We start from the raw sequence: 22,536 nt of genomic DNA on the forward strand, positions 1-22,536 counted from the left end.
TGGCTGGGCATATCTGTGTGAGGGAGGTGGCTGGGTATATGTGTGTGAGGGAGGTGGCTGGATATATGTGTGAGAGGGAGGTGGCTAGGGCAGGAGCATATATGTATGAGAGGTAGGTGGATGGGGCATATGTGTGTGAGGGAGGTGGCTGGGGCATATGTGTGTGAGGGAGGTGGCTGGGCATATCTGTGTGAGGGAGGGGGCTGGGTAATTGTGTGTGAGGGAGGTGGCTGGGGCATATGTGTGTGAGGGAGGTGGCTTGGTATGTGTGTGTGAGGGAGGTGGCTGGGTATTTGTGTGTGAGGGAGGTGGCTGGGGCATATGTTTGTGAGGGAGGTTGCTGGGGCATATGTGTGTGAGGGAGGTGGCTGGGTATATGTGCGTGAGGGAGGTTGCTGGGGCATATGTGCGTGAGGGAGGTGGCTGGGATAAATGTGTGAGAGGGAGGTGGCTGGGTATATGTGTGTGAGGGAGGTGGCTGGATATATGTGTGAGAGGGAGGTGGCTAGGGCAGGAGCATATATGTATGAGAGGTAGGTGGATGGGGCATATGTGTGTGAGGGAGGTGGCTGGGGCATATGTGTGTGAGGGAGGTGGCTGGGCATATCTGTGTGAGGGAGGTGGCTGGGTAATTGTGTGTGAGGGAGGTGGCTGGGGCATATGTGTGTGAGGGAGGTGGCTTGGTATATGTGTGTGAGGGAGGTGGCTGGGTATTTGTGTGTGAGGGAGGTGGCTGGGGCATATGTTTGTGAGGGAGGTGGCTGGGGCATATGTGTGTGAGGGAGGTGGCTGGGTATATGTGCGTGAGGGAGGTGACTGGGGCATATGTGCGTGAGGGAGGTGGCTGGGATAAATGTGTGAGAGGGAGGTGGCTGGGTATATGTATGTGAGGGAAGTGGCTGGGTATATGTGTGTGAGGGAGGTGGATGGGCATATGTGTGTGAGGGAGGTGGCTGGGGCATATATGTGTGAGGGAGGTGGCTGGGTATATGTGTGTGAGGGAGGTGGCTGGGTGTATGTGCGTGAGGGAGGTGGCTGGATATGTGTGAGAGGGAGGTGGCTAGGGCAGGAGCATATATGTATGAGAGGGAGGTGGCTGGGGCATATGTGTGTGAGGGAGGTGGCTGGGATAAATGTGTGTGAGGGAGGTGGCTGGGTATATGTATGTGAGGGAAGTGGCTGGGTATATGTGTGTGAGGGAGGTGGCTGGGTATATGTGTGTGAGGGAGGTGGCTGGATATATGTGTGAGAGGGAGGTGGCTAGGGCAGGAGCATATATGTATGAGAGGTAGGTGGCTGGGGTAAATGTGTGTGAGGGAGGTGGCTGGGTATATGTGTGTGAGGGAGGTGGCTGGGGTAAATGTGTGAGGGAGGTGGCTGGGTATATGTATGTGAGGGAAGTGGCTGGGTATATGTGTGTGAGGGAGGTGGTTGGGTATTTGTGTGTGACGGAGGTGGCGGGGCATATGTTTGTGAGGGAGGTTGCTGGTGCATATGTGTGTGAGGGAGGTGGCTGGGCATATGTGTGTGAGGGAGGTGGCTGAGCATATGTGTGTGAGGGAGGTGGCTGGGGCATATGTGTGTGAGGGAGGTGGCTGGGTATATGTGTGTGAGGGAGGTGGCTGGGGCATATGTGTGTGAGGGAGGTGGCTGGGGCATGTGTGTGTGAGGGAGGTGGCTGGGTATATGTGTGTGAGGGAGGTGACTGGGTATTTGTGTGTGAGGGAGGTGGCTGGGGCATATGTGTGTGAGGGAGGTGGCAGGATATATGTGTGTGAAGGAGGTGGCTAGGGCATATGTGTGTGAGGGAGGTGGCTGGGGCATATGTGTGTGAGGGAGGTGGCTGGGTATATGTGTGTGAGGGAGGTGGCTGGGCATATGTGTGTGAGGGAGGTGGCTGGGTATATGTGTGTGAGGGAGGTGTCTGGATATATGTGTGAGAGGGAGGTGGCTAGGGCAGGAGCATATATGTATGAGAGGTAGGTGGATGGGGCATATGTGTGTGAGGGTGGTGGCTGGGCATATCTGTGTGAGGGAGGTGGCTGGGTATTTGTGTGTGAGGGAGGTGGCTGGGTATATGTGTGAGGGAGGTGGCTGGGTATATGTGTGTGAGGGAGGTGGCTGGGGCATATGTGTGTGAGGGAGGTGGCTGGGCATATGTGTGTGAGGGAGGTGGCTGGGTATATGTGTGTGAGGGAGGTGGCTGGATATATGTGTGAGAGGGAGGTAGCTAGGGCAGGAGCATATATGTAAGAGAGGTAGGTGGATGGGGCATATGTGTGTGAGGGAGGTGGCTGGGCATATCTGTGTGAGGGAGGTGGCTGGGTATTTGTGTGTGAGGGAGGTGGCTGGGGCATATGTGTGTGAGGGAGGTGGCTGGGGTAAATGTGTGTGAGGGAGGTGGCTGGGTATATGTATGTGAGGGAAGTGGCTGGGTATATGTGTGTGAGGGAGGTGGCTGGGTATATGTGTGTGAGGGAGGTGGCTGGATATAAGTGTGAGAGGCAGGTGGCTAGGGCAGTAGCATATATGTATGAGAGGTAGGTGGCTGGGGTAAATGTGTGTGAGGGAGGTGGCTGGGTATATGTGTGTGAGGGAGGTGGCTGGGGTATATGTGTGTGAAGGAGGTGGCTGGGTATATGTGTGTGAGATGGAGGTGGTTGGGGTATAAGTGAGTGAGTGAGTGAGTGAGTGGAACTGCCATGAGGGTATTTATGGGGTCTATTTATCAAGCAGTGAAAAGTGTGGAGATGTGGACCAGTGGAGAAGTTGCACATAGCAACCAATCAGCTTTGAAGTAGCATTTATCAAGTACAGTGTATAAAATAGGTAGGAACTGATTGGTTGCTATGGGCAACTTCTCCACTGGTTCACTTCTCCACACTGCTTGATAAATAGACCCCTATGTATCATACAGAGGTAGCTGAGGAAGGGCTATGGTATCATATACTTTATGATAGATTGACAGGTTATAATAACACCCACCTCCACAGCCTAAACTTTGAGAATGTATTTTAAACTGGTTTCTGCACCAATTGATGCCCTACCCCACTGTAGCTCCACCCACATTATCCACAGATCCTACTTTGTCAGTCTCGGGCCCTACCATTTCTGATGGCAGCCATGCCTACTGGCACATCCTATATGCTGTATGAGGTTATCAATGAGGTCACCAAGAAAGAGCTGGTAGGGCACTTCTACAATAACAGTGTCTGTCCATGGAGGCTCTCCATTTGTTTACTAACATTTTCTAGAAATTCATTGCTTCAGTCTCACATCTCATAATGTATTCTCAGTATCAGAGAGGCTGCATTACGCTGAATCCTTGAGAAATATGAGCGGCAGGTTAATCATCCTGTTAGCTTTTCATGTTTGATATAGTGACAACTTTATTCCATGGATGTAATCAATTTGTAAGTTACATAATCAATTTTGGTGTGACATAAACTGGGGTTGAGAAACACTACTTTGGACAAACTAACAAATCATTTTGGAGCATAATAGGTAGAAATATGAATATATTCATTTTATTTCTTGTTAGATCTGCAAACCTGAATTTAAAAAAAAAATACAAATGTAAACTGAAGATTTTATCAAATCTATACATTGTTACATCCATACCGTGCTGTGCAGTCTCATTATCATGCCACATGTTCTCTGCACATGTGAATCATAGTTTCTTGACATGTCACCTGAGGCCATCTGCATAACGTTGTAACATGTTTCTGTATTCCTATACAAGCCAAGTAGGATGCCTGCCCAAGCATGTTAAATAGATGAGAAGATAAGCTAGTCCTCCCACTTGGAATAATAAGGGAGGTTATGTCTAGTGCATTTTCCCACACAGCAGAAAAGCTGATTGCAGAGATATAACAGCAGATAGGGAGTGCCAGTGGGGAGCAGTATCTAATACATAATCAATGACAGCACATTTATATTAATGTATCATTCTTAGTATTAATACATATTTATGTGGAACATTTATGATTGGCTCATAGATCATATGATTTAGAAATGTTTACCTCTGTTTTGCTGATCTATAACACTGGGAAAACATTTATGCGAATATCATTTGTGTTTTTACTTAATGTGTCAGCCTGGCATGTAGCCAGGATGATGCCTATGTGAACACGACAGAGTCGCCGAATACTTTGCAAAGCATAAAAGAGTTTATTTATCATGCCCGGTCCAAGGGTTAAGCAGAATTTCAGCAGAGCAGTAATACCCCTTTTCCACCAAAATTCCGGGTCTGACCCGGATTTGGAACAGGGTTCCTATCCGGATCAGACCCGGCATTTTGCCGGCGCCGACTCGGGATATTCCCGAGTCGGCGCTGCTCACACCGGAGTCGGGTCTGCATAGACCCGGCTTTTCCAGCGTGTGTGGTCGCTTGGAGATGACGTAATCTCCAAGAGCCAATGAAGCCGGACCAATGGGCAGCGCAATCCAGGTGATCGTGACCCAGAGTGCGCTCTTCTCACAGAAGGGTTTCACCGGCTAGGCCCGTGTTAAACCCTGCTATTTACCTGGGTTGGATCACCGGGTCACTTGACCCGGCGATCCAACCCTCTCCCATTTTACACCAGGGAGCTGCCCGATTTAACCCTTCAATAACCCGGGTTTTAGCTCCTGTGTAAAAGGGTTATTAGTGACCTGTGCATGTATGCACACACATTATCATTGTTTAGCATTCATAAGAGGCTAGATTGAGCAGTAAACATCTTCAGTAAATTCATTGTAATTTATGGGCCTATGTATTAATGATCAATAACAATATCCCCGCTATCAACTAACTAACTCGCGATAACCACTGTCCCTGCAAGTTACATCCTTGGCATATTGGAGGAGTCTTTCACATCTGTAAAGAACTGTTACGGGGAAAATCTGACACTGCACATGCGGACAGCGTCAGTATCTGGAACCGGCCTGAGGCTGTGGGAGAGGGATCCCTCTCCAGCGAACATGCCCCTATAGGATTAAAGAGGTTAACACAATCTGATGATGGCGTAAACCCATGGGGCCAAACTCCAAAAACTTTTGGATTTTTGGAGTTTGATACATAGGGGTCAGACCATAGTCCCTATTGATAATGATGGGGACTGCAGTCTGCAGCACTAATTAGTCATCTGCAGATTTATGTGAAAACTCCTGCATTAGGCTATATTAGTGTATAGCAACATTTCAAAAATTATGAAGAAACTGCAGTTTCTACATAATTTCATGAGAAAAATGCTTGCTAAACAGGCCCCTTATTGAGGGGAGTGAGAGAGAAATTTAGGTATGAAGTGCTGACACATAACATTGCTCATTGCACATGGAAGTCACATGTGTTCAGTTTGCAATCAGGAGAGCAATACTATGCCAGACAACACATAAACTTAAAGTGATATAAATGAATGAATACCCCTACATATAAGGACACCATCCATCTCCTATGTCAGGTTACATTAGTGCAGTGTTTCTCAAACTTGGTTCTCATGGAACTCTAGCAGTGCGTGTTTTCAAGGTGCCCTCAGGAATAATTAGTACCACCTGTAGAATAGAGCTCCATGAGAACTGGGTTTAAGGGGCCTATGTATCAAGCTGTTTGTTACATAGAATTATGCAGAAACTGCAGTTTCTGCGTAATTTTATGTATTGTTCCTATGTACTAATAGCACAATGCAGGAGATGTCACAGTCATTTATTATCAATAGGGACTACGATCTGACCACTATGTAATAAACTCCAAAAAGCAAAGTTTTCAGAGTTTAGCCACGGTAGTTTACACCATCTTTAGATGGTATAAACTACTGTAAGCCTATGGAGGCTCCAGGGGCAGAAGAGAGATCTTTCGATCTCTCTCGCAGCCCCCGGTTGGCTTCGGAAGCTGGCGCTGTGCGCATGTGTAGTTTCAGCTTCCCCCTGAGAAGTCTTTCACTGCTGTGAAAGACTTTTGTAATTTGCAGGGGATATAACTCGCAGGGCCACGGTTACCGCAACCACTGTTCCTGTGAGGTCCCATTTGTACAAATATGAAAACATGCCCTGCGAGTTGTATATATAATAATCGCGTCAGTACCGCAATTGTTAGTACAGAGACCCATAAGTAACACTGCTGGCGGGGTCTATTTACTAAGCAGTGTTAAGGTGCATACACATGTAAAGATTTTCTGTCCAACCATCCAACTAGTTGGCTGGTTGGAATGAAAATCTGGTAAGGTATGGGAGTAACTGATGATCAGCAATTTGCTCCTAAATGCCAGAAAACAGATGAAAATGGTCGTTCAGACAAGTTTGTTAAATGTTTGATCTAAACAATTTGTTCAAACAATAGTTTTTGTCAATTTTCCGGCGTTTGGGAGCAAATTGCTGATTGTCATTTGCTTTCATACCTTACCAGATTTTATTCCAACCAATCAACTAGTTGGATGGTTGGACAGAAAATCTTTACGTGAGTATGCAGCTTTAGGAGACAAAGTGAAAGGAGATAAGGTACCAGCCAATCAGGTCCCAACTGTCATTTTTCAAACACAGCCTGTGACATGGCAGTCAGTAGCTGATTGGCTGGCACCTTATCACATTTCACTTTGTCTCCTAACACTGCTTAGTATATAGATCCCTAAATGTTTAAGGGCTGTTGATTTGCAGTAACTGTTGTTTAGTGTGTAAGTATTTGGGTAAAACTTAGTTTGTGAACACATTTTGGCACATAGGAAATGATCCTCTTCCAGACATCTGTATCATACAATGAATTTATAAATAACTGACTAGACTAAGAGCATATGTCATAGAGGAAGAAACAACTGTAATCCCAGATGTATTATGTGTGTCAGGGTGCTGGTGTGTTGGTGCTCATATTACAATATTATTTGTAGTGAGTCACAGCCTTTGTTATAATCTGACATGTCACCGCCCTTCTCCATCTGCATTCACAGCACACGCAAACTACTGCACATAGGGTATGGGGAGCAGAGCACATTATTATCAGTGAGGAATTGACTGAATGTCTGTGTTTAATGTACTTAGTGTGCAAAGTCAAATTCAGACATTTTATTTTTGCTACTACATCAATATCCATAAACTGCGACACAATGTAATATTTATATGTTTTTAAGATATAAAACATATATATATTCTTTGAACATGGCAACATGCAAACATTTACCTTAGGGTGACTGACATCCTGCTGTGTAAAATACACAATGCCTCTTCATCTTCCTGATCTACGCATTCATGGAAGTCATGTACTGTAAGTTCTTGTTTTATTTATATTGTACCTATGGTTTTCTCATAAAATGATGACTTTTTGCTCTGTGCCAGTCAGTCCACACCCTGTGGAACAGCCCTGGCGAGTTATTACAAACACTCCTGGCCTGGACCCAGAAGAGATTCAGGCTTAGGTGTGGTCTCCAGTGTGACTTTAGCTCATGTAAATACAAGCCCACAAAACAAATGTATCGTTAATGCTTCTATAATGTTACATTATCATGTAAGAAAATGTAACATTCACCAGCTGAAAGACACTAAAAGCTGCTATTGTTTAGAAAGTGTCTAACCATCATACATTTACTGAAAGCTAGAGAACATGGTTAATGCATGGTAGGAGCATGTGTGATCTGACTCTTAATATTTCTTTTAAGCGTGGTCTTTGCTTTATACAACAATCCTGCAGTAGCTACAGTCACACTAGGAAAAGTGAAGGCCAGCCTTATTGCTGGAGCTAGGCTAAGTGACTCCAATAACAGAAACGTTGCCATCACTGCTGACAAATGGTGGTAGGACATAGAGCAAAGAGAACGCTCATAAGGAAATTAAGAGGTGACGATGAAGCTTGAATAAAATGATTACAAGAAAGCAGCTAAATCTGTAAAATGCATGGTATTGTGTGGCTCCATTGTGCCATTATGCTAATTGAGATGTCACAAGTTCTCATATAGGCTCCAATATTGGGAAGTATTTATTACCATTGTATACATTCTAAAATATTAAGTTGTCCTCTAAAATATCCATCTATTAGTAGTGTTTTTATTGAAAAAATAGCTGTTGTTTTTTTAAATAAAAAAAAAAACTGTATTCACCTACTGTAGGTAATGATTCCAACACATAATGAAACTCCTTATGGGGTTATTTATCAAAGTCTTGAAAACCATTGCAACAAACATTGTATCAAAGAAGCACATCCGTCCTTCCTGTGATTATTATGTAGCAATGAGAATTTGACACATACACTAATCTGAGCGTGAAAATGTAGCAAACAGACTTTGTGCTAAACCAAGACACTTGGATCAATTGATTTAAATAATTTAATAAATTAGCTTTTATGCATTGAAACAGTTAAGGACAGAGGGCATGATTCATTACGGATCACAACTGCAACAGCATACGCAGAACGGCCGATGGTGTATACTGAGTATGCTTATGCAGCACAGTGCGCGTGCATTAGTTAGCATTGTGATCACCTACACAGATAAGAATCCATTGCAGAGTGAGTGACAGGCTATTCGCATTTGGGGGTGGTGACAGGGGAGTGGTTGAAGAAATGCAGGCATGTCTGTCCGTTTGAACGCCATTGCATGGGCGTGCATAAATTAGCCACTGCAACGGCATATGCAGCCTGAGTACTCACTGTGTGTGATGAGGTTAGCAATTTCTGAGTAAGGTCAGACCTGCTGTAATTGTGCACGAGGAGCCGATGTTACTCAATGTTCCCAATGTAAATTTAGGGCTGCAAGGTATTACGGATGTGATATAGTGATAGTGGGAGGCAGTGGGCGTCTCTATGCTGGCTGTGCAACGGCATTGTGATAGCATTCATTAGCATATTTTCGCAGCGGAGCTGGGGGCGTAATCACAGCTGCGGTCGCAATAGCGATCCGTAGTGAATCGGATCAAGAGAGCAGACAATCTCGGTAGACCAATAGAAGGAAAACCACAATTTTACCTGATAGATAAGCAGGAACAAATAAGACAAGTGTTTGGCTTGGCTTCGATCCAGATTCTGAAATTTATATTAATGGTTTTACTTAGTGCTAAAATTATGACCTCTCTGGGTAAATGGATAAATCTATTTACTCAGCAAACAACAGCCTGCCACACTGTGACTCTAGAGCACATTTTACTGTTATGCATTACAGAATATCTTTATTGTGAACAACCTTGTGTAAAATTCATAAATATTAATAATATATACATTTAATAATAAATATACATTGGAGAAAGCAGTCATTTTGTAAGCTGCACCAATATTCATGGGACTGCATCCTATCAATTCACTAGGAACTGAAGCATGAGTTACAAAGCGATGTGACTGTCATGACCACGCACTGGGGAAGCTCAGTCGGAGGACTGGGAGTCGGGGTACTAGGGTGTGGAGTGACAACAGATGAGGAAAAAGTAGGTAGGTCTTCCTCCTCAGTTAGATTCGAGTGTTGGCGAGAGCTGACCAAAGGTGTGGAGTCTAACTCACCAGTGACCCCTCCAATTGGGCTTCACAGCACCCAGCGAGCAGGTCATGGCCCTCTGGTCAGGTACCCAGAAACTAGAAATAAGACAAGGTGGCAGGGTTGAGAAGAATAACTACTTACATTGGAGAATACACTGAAGGAAAACACGTTGAGAATACACTGGAAGTGTCACATAGAGAATATACTAGAAGTGTCAAGTAGAGAATACACTGGAAAATGTCACATAGAGGAATCACGTAGAGGATAAAATAGAGAATGGCATGTAGAGAATACACTGGAAAGTAACATGTAGAGAATGTACTGGAAGTAACACAGAGAGAATGCACTGGAAGTGACAGATGGGCCAACACAGGAATAGGTAAAAACTTGGGTGTCACTGGAGATCCAGAAGCAGGATTGAGTAAACACTTGAGTATCTCTGGAGATCAATATGCAGATTTGCACTATGGACACCACTGGAGATCAATACACAGCTTTGCACTATGGATACCACTGGAGATCAATATGCAAGTTTGCACTATGGATACCATTGGAGATCAATACACAGGTTTGCACTATGGATACCACTGGAGATAAATACTCAGGTTTGCACTATGGATACCACTGGAGATCAATATGCAGGTTTGCACTATGGATACCACTGGAGATCAATATGCAGGTTTGCACTATGGATACCACTGGAGATCAATACTCAGGTTTGCACTATGGATACCACTGGAGATCAATATGCAGGTTTGCACTATGGCTACCCCTGGAGATAAATACACAGGTTTGCACTATGGATACAACTGGAGATAAATACGCAGGTTTGCACTATGGCTACCACTGGAGATCAATATGCAGGTTTGCACTATGGATACCACTGGAGATCAATACTCAGGTTTGCACTATGGATACCACTGGAGATCAATATGCAGGTTTGCACTATGGCTACCCCTGGAGATAAATACACAGGTTTGCACTATGGATACAACTGGAGATCAAAACGCAGGTTTGCACTATGGATACCACTGGAGATAAATACGACGGTTTGCACTATGGATACCCCTGGAGATCAATATGCAGGTTTGCACTATGGATACCACTGGAGATCAATATGCAGGTTTGCACTATGGATACCACTGGAGATCAATACTCAGGTTTGCACTATGGATACCACTGGAGATCAATATGCAGGTTTGCACTATGGCTACCCCTGGAGATAAATACACAGGTTTGCACTATGGATACAACTGGAGATAAATACGCAGGTTTGCACTATGGCTACCACTGGAGATCAATATGCAGGTTTGCACTATGGATACCACTGGAGATCAATACTCAGGTTTGCACTATGGTTACCACTGGAGATCAATATGCAGGTTTGCACTATGGCTACCCCTGGAGATAAATACACAGGTTTGCACTATGGATACAACTGGAGATCAAAACGCAGGTTTGCACTATGGATACCACTGGAGATAAATACGAAGGTTTGCACTATGGCTACCACTGGAGATCAATACACAGGTTTGCACTATGGATGCCACTGGAGATCAATACTCAGGTTTGCACTATAGATACCACTGGAGATCAATATGCAGGTTTGCACTATGGCTACCCCTGGAGATAAATACACAGGTTTGCACTATGGATACAACTGGAGATAAATACGCAGGTTTGCACTATGGCTACCACTGGAGATAAATATGCAGGTTTGCACTATGGATACCAATGGAGATAAATACGCAGGTTTGCACTATGGATACCACTGGAGATCAAAACGCAGGTTTGCACTATGGATACCACTGGAGATAAATACGAAGGTTTGCACTATGGATACCACTGGAGATCAATACGCAGGTTTGCACTATGGATACCACTGGAGATCAATACACAGGTTTGCACTATGGATGCCACTGGAGATCAATACTCAGGTTTGCACTATGGCTACCATTGGAGATCAATATGCAGGTTTGCACTATGGATACAACTGGAGATCAATACTCAGGTTTGCACTATGGATACCAATGGAGATAAATACGCAGGTTTGCACTATGGATACCACTGGAGATCAATACACAGGTTTGCACTATGGATACCACTGGAGATCAATACTCAGGTTTGCACTATGGATACCACTGGAGATAAATACGCAGATTTGCACTATAGATACCACTGGAGATCAATACGCAGGTTTGCACTATGGATACCACTGGAGATCAATACGCAGGTTTGCACTATGGATACCACTGGAGATCAATACGCAGGTTTGCACTATGAATACCACTGGAGATCAATACGCAGGTTGCACTATGGATACGCAGGTTTGCACTATGGATAACACTGGAGATAAAATACGCAGGTTTGCACTATGGATACCACTGGAGATCAATACACAGGTTTGCACTATGGATACCACTGGAGATCAATACACAGGTTTGCACTATGGATGCCACTGGAGATCAATACACAGGTTTGCACTATGCATACCACTGGAGATCAATACACAGGTTTGCACTATGGATACCACTGGAGATCAATATGCAGGTTTGATCTCCACTCTAGATCAATACACAGGTTTGCACTATGGATACCACTGGAGATCAATACACAGGTTTGCACTATGGATACAACTGGAGATTAATACGCAGGTTTGCACTATGGATACCACTGGAGCTCAATATGCAAGTTTGCACTGTAGGTGTCACCAAGAGCAATACGCAGGTTTGTGCTGAAGATATCACTAGAGGATCAGTATGCAGGTTACACTGTGGAAAGTATAGATGTTTAACACTGAAGATCCAGACGCGGGATAGCTCTGGGAGGTAACATGCAGGGTAGCTCTTGGAGGTAACACTGGAAATCAGTATGCCAACTGAAGTATATCTCGTAGAAAGTAACACTAGAAATCAGTACACCAACTGAAGTATATCGCATAGGAAGTAAAACCAGAAATCAGTACACCCACTGAAGTATATCGTAAGTAACACTGGAGATCCAGATGCAGGATAGCTCTGGAATATAACACTGGAGAAAGACTCTGGAAGTGAACACAGCGTGGAGCCTGGAATGATATTACAGCAAAAAGTGAACACAGGGTGGAGCCTGGAATTATATTACAGCAAAACAGTCACTGGAATAGTGAAGGTGTTCAGGCAACTTCCTATTTCCTGGAGTCCTGCTTTATACCCCTAGGTAGCTGTCCATTGGAGGAGAGAGTCAGCTGAGAGCTGGCAAGGCTACAATTGGGGGAGGGACAAGTCAGGATATGCGCCCATGACCGCCACAGTGAGAACCAGGACGCACACATGGAAGTCCTAGCAGACCCTGGAGAGAATACTCAGCATGCCTCCAGAATGTCTGGGAGATTCCCGAATCTAGGGTGGCTCTCCCAGAAGCCCGGAAAAGTGGGCAAGCCCCCCGGAGTTCCCTGAGTGCCTTCCACTTCCTGACTGAAATGAGTGGTCCAGACGACTTAATTACAAATTCGTACCTCTCCCTGTTTCACAATGCCAGGAATAGCTGCTGTGTATAGCGAGGCCAGTGCCACAATGATGCAATTTCTGCACCATACCACCACAATGCCCACTTTACTGCATCAACCTTCGGACTTCCCACCTGTCTGCCCCCTCCTGGAGGGGATAGCCTGGATGGCGGCAACTGGATTGCAAAGTGGAGCAACAGTATGGGTTAAGATTCAAAACTAAAGGTGGCCATAAATTGCATGATAGTGCAGCCCAACAGCTGAAATGGAGAATGGGAGGTGCGACGGTATGATAATCTGAATGCCTGCATACACTGCACTATGTATAGAGGTGATTTATATTCACAGCATGGAGTTGACTGAACAACGGTCGGGTGGATTGGACATGTTAGATAACCAAACTAAACTGTCTTAAGTCTGACCAGTTTAAAACCATTTTAAGACAATGAACAATAATCATTCAGGCACATAATAATAATCTGAATAATAATCTGAATAATAATCACTCAAACTAGTCATTTTGTCGGTTAGTTGCATGATTATTGTACAGTGCATAGCCAGCATTACACTTTAGCCTCATCTTATATATAAAATTAATTGGTCTGTTTGTTTTTTTGTCTGTCCGGTTATGCATTTGGTCACCTGCTCCGATTGGGATGAAACCAACTTGAGGTGGTCCAGTTGAATCCTGGCCAAGTTTTAGGTTGGTTAGGGTCCTGGTCGGATCTCCCGTTGGTGTATGCTGGGCAGAATTTTTACCTGGGGAGTCTGTTCAGGGCTTTCCACTGGATGGATTTGGATGAAAACTTCACAGAATGGTGGCAATTGGTCTAGGATTCCTGGCAACTGGTCAGGGATGCCTAACTTAATAACTTACAAATTAGGTTCCAATCAGACCTCCAGTTGGTGCATGCCGGGCAGAACTTTGACCCTGGGAGCCTGTTCTGGGCCTTCCACTGGATGGATTTGGATGAAAACTTCACATAGGGGTGAATTGGTCTGGGATGCCTAATTTAATAACTTGAAGATTTAAATGCCGGGTACTTCAGCTAGTTGACAATAAATAAAATACAAACCTTAACCTAATTTTTCCCAAAGTCTGTTTTGTTTCTATACGTTAAATTTGTTGCTCAGTAACAAAGTAAATCAGTAAATAGAGCATGAATATAAAAACATGCCAATCAGTAGGGATAGTCTGTGTCATAGAGAAAAAAAAAAAAAAGAAACCGATATCTACGTTAATGGTAAGAGGTGTGCCTGCAAGTCACACACAGCTATGCAGAAGGGATAGCACCTCACCCATAACACTCCTTCAGGTAATGAGTTCAGGTTTATAATGGGAGAAACTACATCTGAACCAACATTCCTCATCAATAAATACCTAAACCTTTATACTTTATGTATTTATTCACATCAACCATTTTGTTTTTCACCCTGTCTCTTCTTTTTTCCTCCTGTGGGAAGTTACCTCTCTTCAGGCACTTGCTTTATTTGTCTAAATTACACTAAGCAGATAAAGACTCATTTGTGACTGGTTGCTGCAAATGTGCGCATAGATGAAATGTTGGTACTTTTCGATAATGTACATTTAATGTTATCATTTATAATATTCCAATATTTATTGCAATTTATAAATATGATAATGGAAAATTTATTTTGTCTAAATGCTTTTATTGAACACATGTATAAGTAAATAGTCATAATAGCTACTGTGTATCAGGTTTTATTGAATTATGTCAAACAGTCAGTTAATTCAGTAAAGTTTGTAACTGAAGCCAGCAGACAAGCTAAATAGTGGCGTGCCTCAGACTTATAACAGTGACTATTAAGGGATACTGATACCTACGAGTAGTACACGTTAAAAATACAGTACTAATGGGTTCTCTCTTATTCTATTATAAAGAAACTGGCCACAATGTAGTAAAGTTCATATCATTAAAGCACTTATAACTGCCACCAATAATATGGTTAGTTTTAGCATTGCTGTTGGGGTATTTTGCCAGTAGGAAGGCTGCTCCAAATGCTTTGTTTACTGCATATTCCATCTTGTAAACACAGCTCAAGTTTACTACCTTAATAGATGGGCTATAGAGTAAATCATATAAAAAAGGACATTTAGATCAAAATACTACAAAATCCAATGATCTTATATGTGGAATATACTCAGACCAAAGGCTTTCACACAAGATAACATATATGTTCAGTTTCTGTGATCCACAAACAATTGGAATTTAATTTCTTAATCTGTATAACAATCTTATTTCCTCCTAGGATCCCTTTGAGTCATCCCCAAAAAGATACCAACATGTTGGTCATCATGGCTGCCATCTTTGTGGTTCATATTGCCACCACCGTAATGCTATTTGTTGCCACCATTTCTAATGTACGTATTGATATAATACTTTTGCTGGTGTTAATTACATGTTATATACTGTAATTTAAGCATTTGAGATGTTTTTAATGGGAGTCTCAATATAAACCGTATTTATCATGTTTACATGTTCTGTATTGTTTTTCCTAATATATAGGGGCAGATGCAGAGTTGGCATTGCGGATGGTTCTTGTATGTTTTGTACTCTGCCTGCCCTGAAGCCAAGCAGACACATGTACAGATGTTGCAGAGACATAGGGGTCTATTTACTAAGCAGTGTTAGGAGACAGAGTGAAAAGTGATAAGAAAGTGATAAGGTGCCAGCCAATCAGCTCCCAATTGTCATCTCACAGGCTGTGTTTGAAATATGACAGTTGGGAGCTGATTGGCTGGCACCTTATCACTTTCTTCTCACTTTTCACTCTGTCTCCTAACACTGCTCAGTAAATCGACCCCATAGACAACTAAGTCACATCTTCACTTGTGGCTGTAGCGGTGTTACTGAGTGGTAGCAAGGCATTTGCACATAGGCAAAGGTTCAGAGAGGGTATTTAATGGAATTGCAGGCTATGCATGGTTGTGCTGGGGGAAGTATGATCTGAAAATGATGACCACTGTGAAACCAAGTGCATAAATGGGGCAGTCCTGCTGCAGAGATCCATACATACCGTTGAATTTACCCATTTAGTGGCATGCATGCAATGTGGTAGCCTTTATGGCCTAATTGTAATCAAATCTGCATCAGACCCCAAGTGTATATTAAGTTAGTATATAAAGATTACTGTCAGTATACAATAAGAGTAAACAGTATACAATACTATAATGTTAACAGTTCCATAAACAGTACAAATCACAGGTATATATACGGTACACATGTCATTGTACTTATTATCGTCATTTTGTTTCAGGTTTGGTTGAAATCGGACACTGGGACTACATCATATGGTATCTGGCTACAGTGCACCACTGGAACGTGTGACAGTATATTTACTGGCATGGATGAAGGAAACCGTAAGCTTTTTATTTTATATATACTTTGTGTAATAATAATCTAATCAAACAATCAGCAGTACCAGGGATCAGCACATGAAAACACATTACACAGCCACACACATACCAATGTAATAAAACCACTAAAATGTATGTGTGACACATTAAGTACAGGTAGCACCATTGTGCCTTTACCTTATAACACAACCAGCCAATGAGAAGTGCTCCAGCACCTGCCTTCTACTATGCATATCTGTGAGTGTGTTTACTCACTGACTGCACTCAGACTACACTTTTCCGTCCCCGTTTTAACTACTTAGGTGCAAAGAGAAGCAAGTCCATGTACACAACAAATGCTCATCTTACACAGAAAAATAAACATTGGTCATCTCTTGATGAGTTCTGTAAAGTGCAAGTGACCATTTGTGGGAACACTTTTTTTAAGAACTGCAGGTGTACAAGAAGTAATGGCATTTGGCTGTTACCCCTACTAAGACTAAAGGGGACACTTACTGTAGCAGAAAAAGAACTGAGGGAAAACATATGGTACAAGTATGTAGGGTGGTACATTAGTTTCAATCAATCAATTAATGAATTATAAAGAACACATTTTGGTGCTGTTCTAGTTCTGCTATGCCATTAGCTGAAGATGAGAAGTTTAGTTTCTACAAATTTTTCAGAATATATAAATATCCTATTTTATTAAATATTGTACAATCATTTTAATATATTAATAGCAAAACAATATTCATACTGTAGGTCATTTGTTAATCCAGTTGAAATATTGTTATTGGCCCATGACAATAATCAAACTATGGGAACCATTAACCTACTTTTAAATGTGTTTTATGAATAATTACCCATATATTTACTAATATCCACTTTGACAAGTTTAAACATTAGAATGTCCGTACATAACACAACAAGAAAGAAGGCACGTTTATTAGATAAGGTATCTGACGTTAAGTTCAGTATTTCAGTAGAAGATGCATAGTGGGTTTGGGAGGGGAATCTTTGGATACATGATTGTGTTATGCCCCAATTGATCCTATATGAATGTGCCACGTGTATACCTGCTCTCTTACAGATGCTTCTATGAAGGCTGTGGAAGCTTTCATGATCCTGTCCATTATCTCCTGCTGTTTTGCCCTGTTTACATTCATTGGACAGCTCTTTATGCTGGAGAAAGGATGTCGCTTTTACATCACAGGAGCTCTGATGCTTTTCTGCTGTGAGTATGCTCTGACTATGCACAAAATGGAACCATACATACATATAAAGTTCATGATAATCTACTCTTACAGTATCATCAAGCACATGGCTTAGAGAATAGATTTTGTCCAAATAGTTGAGTATTTTATTCAGCCAGCAGTTCAAGAACTTAAACTATTATTTAAAAATTAGCAATATAATACAAAAAGCCAGAAATCTATGTCACTAGCTCTCATTGTTCTGAATCATAAAGATTGTCATGTGTTTTTTAAAAGATACGTGTTATTATTGCTCTTTCATACTGTGAATATGATACTGCTATCATAACTGACTTTTTGTTTAGTCTCACTAAAGAAGCATTTACCATGTAATATATTAGTTCTGTAACCACCGCATTGCCAGGCTTAGTAATAGGGCTCATACATCAGCAATCACATAGATTCTGCATTTTCCCACGATATAACAATTCTGCAATCCACCAGTATGCGCCCATATGTTGGCGATATCTTTCTGTGATTTGCAGATTTTTTCATCTAAAGACCAGATCTGCAAATCATTAAAGTGCCCATTTTGCTAGAAAATATTAATAACGGTCGGCAAATCGTCTGATTGTTACCATACACTAGCAATCTACAGCCCTGAGTTTTGGTGAAATCCAACATGTTGGACAACCAATCGATGAACCCCATACATTGCTGATTATTTTACATAATCATCTGCAAAACTCAGAAGTGCCCCAATTGATTACATGGGCCCCATTAGCTACAGAGTACAGATTTTTTTTTGGTTTAATCTTGCAAAATCTTACCTAATGTAATCCATAGCATAGATCCAAGCAGCATCTACAGTTGATTGGGTTTCGCAAGCATACCGTAGTCTCTGAGATACATACACTGGAGATGACAAATGTCATAAACTTTCTAACATTTTGAAAGCAAAGGGTAAATAGCAAATGATTTAAATAGTCTACAATGATTTAGCTTCCTTGTTGGGTACTGCAATTTTCTGGGAGAGCTCCTGAAACATGAAATAAGATTTATGCATGAAATTGCATGTTGAAAACTCAGATTCTGGGTTCCATTTAACAACAAGATATGATCCCTTTAGCACTTGCTATGTCCTCCTTTCAGTATTCAACAAACAGTTACAATTACAGCTGTTTGTCACTGTATCACTTACTCCATTTATACATGGCAAGAGTGATGCAGTCCCCATTGCCGGTAATGGGGACCCAGCAACAGACTTTCCAACTTGAGAGAAGCCTCCAGGCACTGCTGGGCTCCCTTCAGTTGAAAGAGTCACATGCATGAGCAGACTGGCCGTCGTGCATGCGCAGGACACTGGAGACCGTCGCTGGCAGCGGTAGGTTGCCAGCAACAGAGAGGAGGATGACCAGGGGCGTCTTAAGAGAGGAAGGGGCCTGTGTGCACTCCCCGTGTGGGGGCCCCTCTTCTTTTTGAAGGATGCGGCTGGCCAGCCACCGGAGCATTAGTAGACTCTGGGCACTAGAGTGTGCCCAGAGTCCACTGCGCATGCGCAGAACGCCGGGAAAATGGCCGCAGCGGCCATTTTCTGTTGTTCTTAGCAGCGCTGACACCCACCGCAGGACCACGGACAGGTAAGTTTAAAATAATATGGGTGCAGGGTGTGCGGTGCAGGGCCCCCCTGGACCTGAGGACCCATGTGCCCCGCACACACTGCACCCATTATAGATACGCCACTGAGGAGGACATCGCTGGACCTCGCCGGAGTGGTAAGTAATATTGAATACCAGAGGCATATTTGTTAGTATCCCTGTGAAACTAAATTCAATATGCCATTGGTATTAAGACTCGCTGCTAAATGGGGCCCAATGCTGTTGCTATTTCACAGATATGGTGTGAATAATTCACCTTTCTTAGTAGTAACTATACTAATAGAAACAATCACTTATTTTCAACATCTGTCAAATTGCAGCAATACAGCCTTTCAGAGACTTCAAAGGACAATGGTAGAGTCCTATTTAAATTATCATGAGTTACACAAGCAAATACCCAGTATAATGAGTTTATCCATTGAAAAATCTTTACATAAATGTGATAACATTAAAAATGTGAGCTATAAAAGGAATGATCTGAAAGCTGATTACAAATTATTTCTCTTTCACAGGGCTCTGTATTCTTATTGGAGTGTCCATCTACTCAGCCAGATTTGCAAACCACTACGTAGGATTTTATCATGCATACTGCTTTATCCTGGCATGGATCTGTTTTTGCCTCAGCTTCATACTTGGAATCCTCTACATGATCCTGCGGAAGAAGTAATTGTGCTGCAGTTATGTACCATACCCCACAGCCTGTGAACCTTAATTTCAACAGAAGCTCCCAGTTTGCCAAAACAAACAAGAACTGTTCCATCGCAAAGTCACAGACACAAAGGGCAAATACTGTGGAATGGTTTTATGAAAGTCACAGAAAATGTTACAGTGCTTTAAAATGGCTGCCCCCATGTGAAAATAAAATTGGGCAGTGGGGAAGGCATCACAGTCAAGGGGGGTGGGGGAAGCTAAACAATTTTATCTATGACTAAAATTAATTCAAAAGTTAAAAATTAGGATATACTTGTGACTTGATAACAAAGCAGTCTTTTATTATTTTAATTTATTTGAAAGTTTAAAAGGTATTTTAGGTGCCGTATAAGGTGCAACAGTTTTTTGTCAGGTTGTGTTTTGGGGACACCAAGTGGCATGTTCAAAGTACTGTATGCTCAGTATACAAGACTTCTTTGTCAATAGATCTGCACAGTCTTTTAAACAGACAATGGTTAATTGTATTTTGGATAATTATCCATTTTACTATCAATATCATACAAAAGTCCTGAGATATAATAGAGATACCAGCACCTGTTAAAATATACTATATATATATATATATATATATATATATATATATACATATATATATATATACTTTAGATAGTATTGTTAAATATACATTACATTAAATAAGTCTCCTTTGCTACCATATAAAATAACCCATTTCTACAGGTCAGGACTGTACTTACTTTAGCAGTGGGGAATACTATATAATTATCTGATATTATATTTAGTCACTGAGACATGAGTGTTGGTGCTGTTTATTATGAAATCTAATCAATAATGAAGATATAGGGCTAAATGTAATAGACTACGAGCCGGCCCCGCTGCGGGAAAACATGCGAGTATGTCTGTATTTTTAAAGCAGCAAGCATGTTAAAGGCTAAACCAAGCTTGTTTAGCCTTTAACATGCTTGCTGCTTTAAAAATACGGTCATACTCACATGTATTCCTGCAGTGTCGCCGTCTGGCAGTCTATTACATTTAGCCTATACTGTATATTTGCACACAACTTATACAATACATTGTCATGTAAAACTAAAATGTATTTAAATTTCAGAGTTTTAGAATAAATGGACTCTTTATTCCATGTGTGTCTTTATCTCAGCCATATCTGAGAACAGAGACAGTTGATGAAAATATTGGTTATTTGGAAAGGCTCCATTTCTGTTCAAGCAGGAATGATAAATCATGACCTATTATGTGTACTAAGAAAGCAGTGTTACATTTAGAGTAAGTGTAAATCCAGCTATAAAGTGCAATTATGTACAGTGGCAAAACCAAATTGTGCTGAATGGAATCAAACTTAAATGTGGAGATAGATTTAGGTTTGGGAGGTGGACGCATTCTTGCTGAACTCTAAATCGCAGTGTTAAATACAGCTGCCCTAATTTATGTGCTACAGCTACATGATAAAACAGGCAGCATCTTCCTTATTGCATTTGAAGAACTCCTATTTCACAACATGCCTTGTCCTGGGGTAACTTTGTACCTCTTAGCTGGATTTCCTCCCAACTCTAAAGGCCTGATGTAGAGTTGGACATACACCTCTTTTTTGCACTTCACATGCACACAGAAAACCACTTCCAGCTATCTGCAGCTTCATCTGCCACTTACAGAAGTGGGGGCAGGAAGGGGTGTGGAGTGTAGACAGAATGCAGTAACGGCATGTTCTCCTAAATGCTACGTACAGTAGCCAGAACAGAGCACAGACAACAATATGCATTTGTAAGGAGCCATATATTTAACCTCTGGTGCTTAGTATGCACTGGTGATGACGATGATGAGTGGCAGCCTCTTGAGTGGCTGAGTGCATCTTGATTACTCCCATTGATAGTATATAAACCAGGGGTTCCCAACCACGGTCCTCAAGGCACACTAACAGTCCAGGTTTTAAGGATAGCCATAGTTGAGCACAGGTGACTTAATTAGTACCTTAGTTATTTTGATTAAACCATCCGTGCTTAAGCATGGATATCACTAAAACCAGGACTGTTAGTGTGCCTTGAGGACCGAGGTTGGGAATCACTGATATAAACTGTTAGTGTAGCTGCTGCAGACTATTCACACAATTGAAATGATTTCTGCATTTGGTCCGCAGCAGAAAAGAAGATCCCATTTGCTTTTTAAAGATGAAGATGTAGACAATTGGGAGTAGATGAGCTAATCCTTGGAGAGAGATAAAGTACCGATCAATCAGCTCCTGTCATTTTTCAAACAGTCTGTAAAGTGACAGCTAGAAGCTGATTGGCTCGTACTTTATCTATCTCCACTTTATCTCTCTCTATTTATTTAAACTTAATTAGTACTTTTATTTTGTACAGTACTTGTCTGTATGTAATTGTATCTTACATGGTAAATGCGACTTCAGTATTTATAAATAACACTGTCAAGACACAGACAGACTGTCTTATTTAGATGACACATCATTAAAGTACAATATTAAACCTAGATGGATCTTGAGATGCCTCCGATTTGGCATACTGCAGAAAATGCAACTTTCTTTATCCAGGTACATTTAATGTCTGCGGTTTTACATACAATGTGTCTAACCCTACGCCGGCCCCTAAGCACGTTCCTAAATGTCTAGGAAGAATTGTATGATTACCATGGAGTAAACCCCAGTAGTAATAAAACTAGCACTGTACATTTTGGATAGATGAACAAAAAGACTTGAACGATTCTTTCATAGTGTAAA

General features: G+C 42.0%; 1 protein-coding gene across 1 annotated transcript in view; it reads left to right on the forward strand.

Annotated features, from left to right (window-relative positions):
* The window catches only part of EMP1 (epithelial membrane protein 1), a 53,265-nt gene extending 32,572 nt beyond the window's left edge, over positions 1-20,693 (forward strand). Inside the window, exons 2-5 of the mRNA XM_088468047.1 lie at positions 15,184-15,295; positions 16,192-16,294; positions 17,361-17,504; positions 19,634-20,693. Coding sequence (XP_088324173.1) covers positions 15,218-15,295; positions 16,192-16,294; positions 17,361-17,504; positions 19,634-19,788 — 480 coding nt within the window. The 5' untranslated portion in view covers positions 15,184-15,217 and the 3' untranslated portion in view covers positions 19,789-20,693. The remainder of the gene's footprint in view (positions 1-15,183; positions 15,296-16,191; positions 16,295-17,360; positions 17,505-19,633) is intronic.
* Positions 20,694-22,536: the final 1,843 nt, after the last annotated feature.

The sequence above is a fragment of the Taudactylus pleione genome, unplaced genomic scaffold (assembly GCF_031769625.1).
Source record: "Taudactylus pleione unplaced genomic scaffold, aTauple2 ptg000080l, whole genome shotgun sequence".
Taxonomy (NCBI): domain Eukaryota; kingdom Metazoa; phylum Chordata; class Amphibia; order Anura; family Myobatrachidae; genus Taudactylus; species Taudactylus pleione.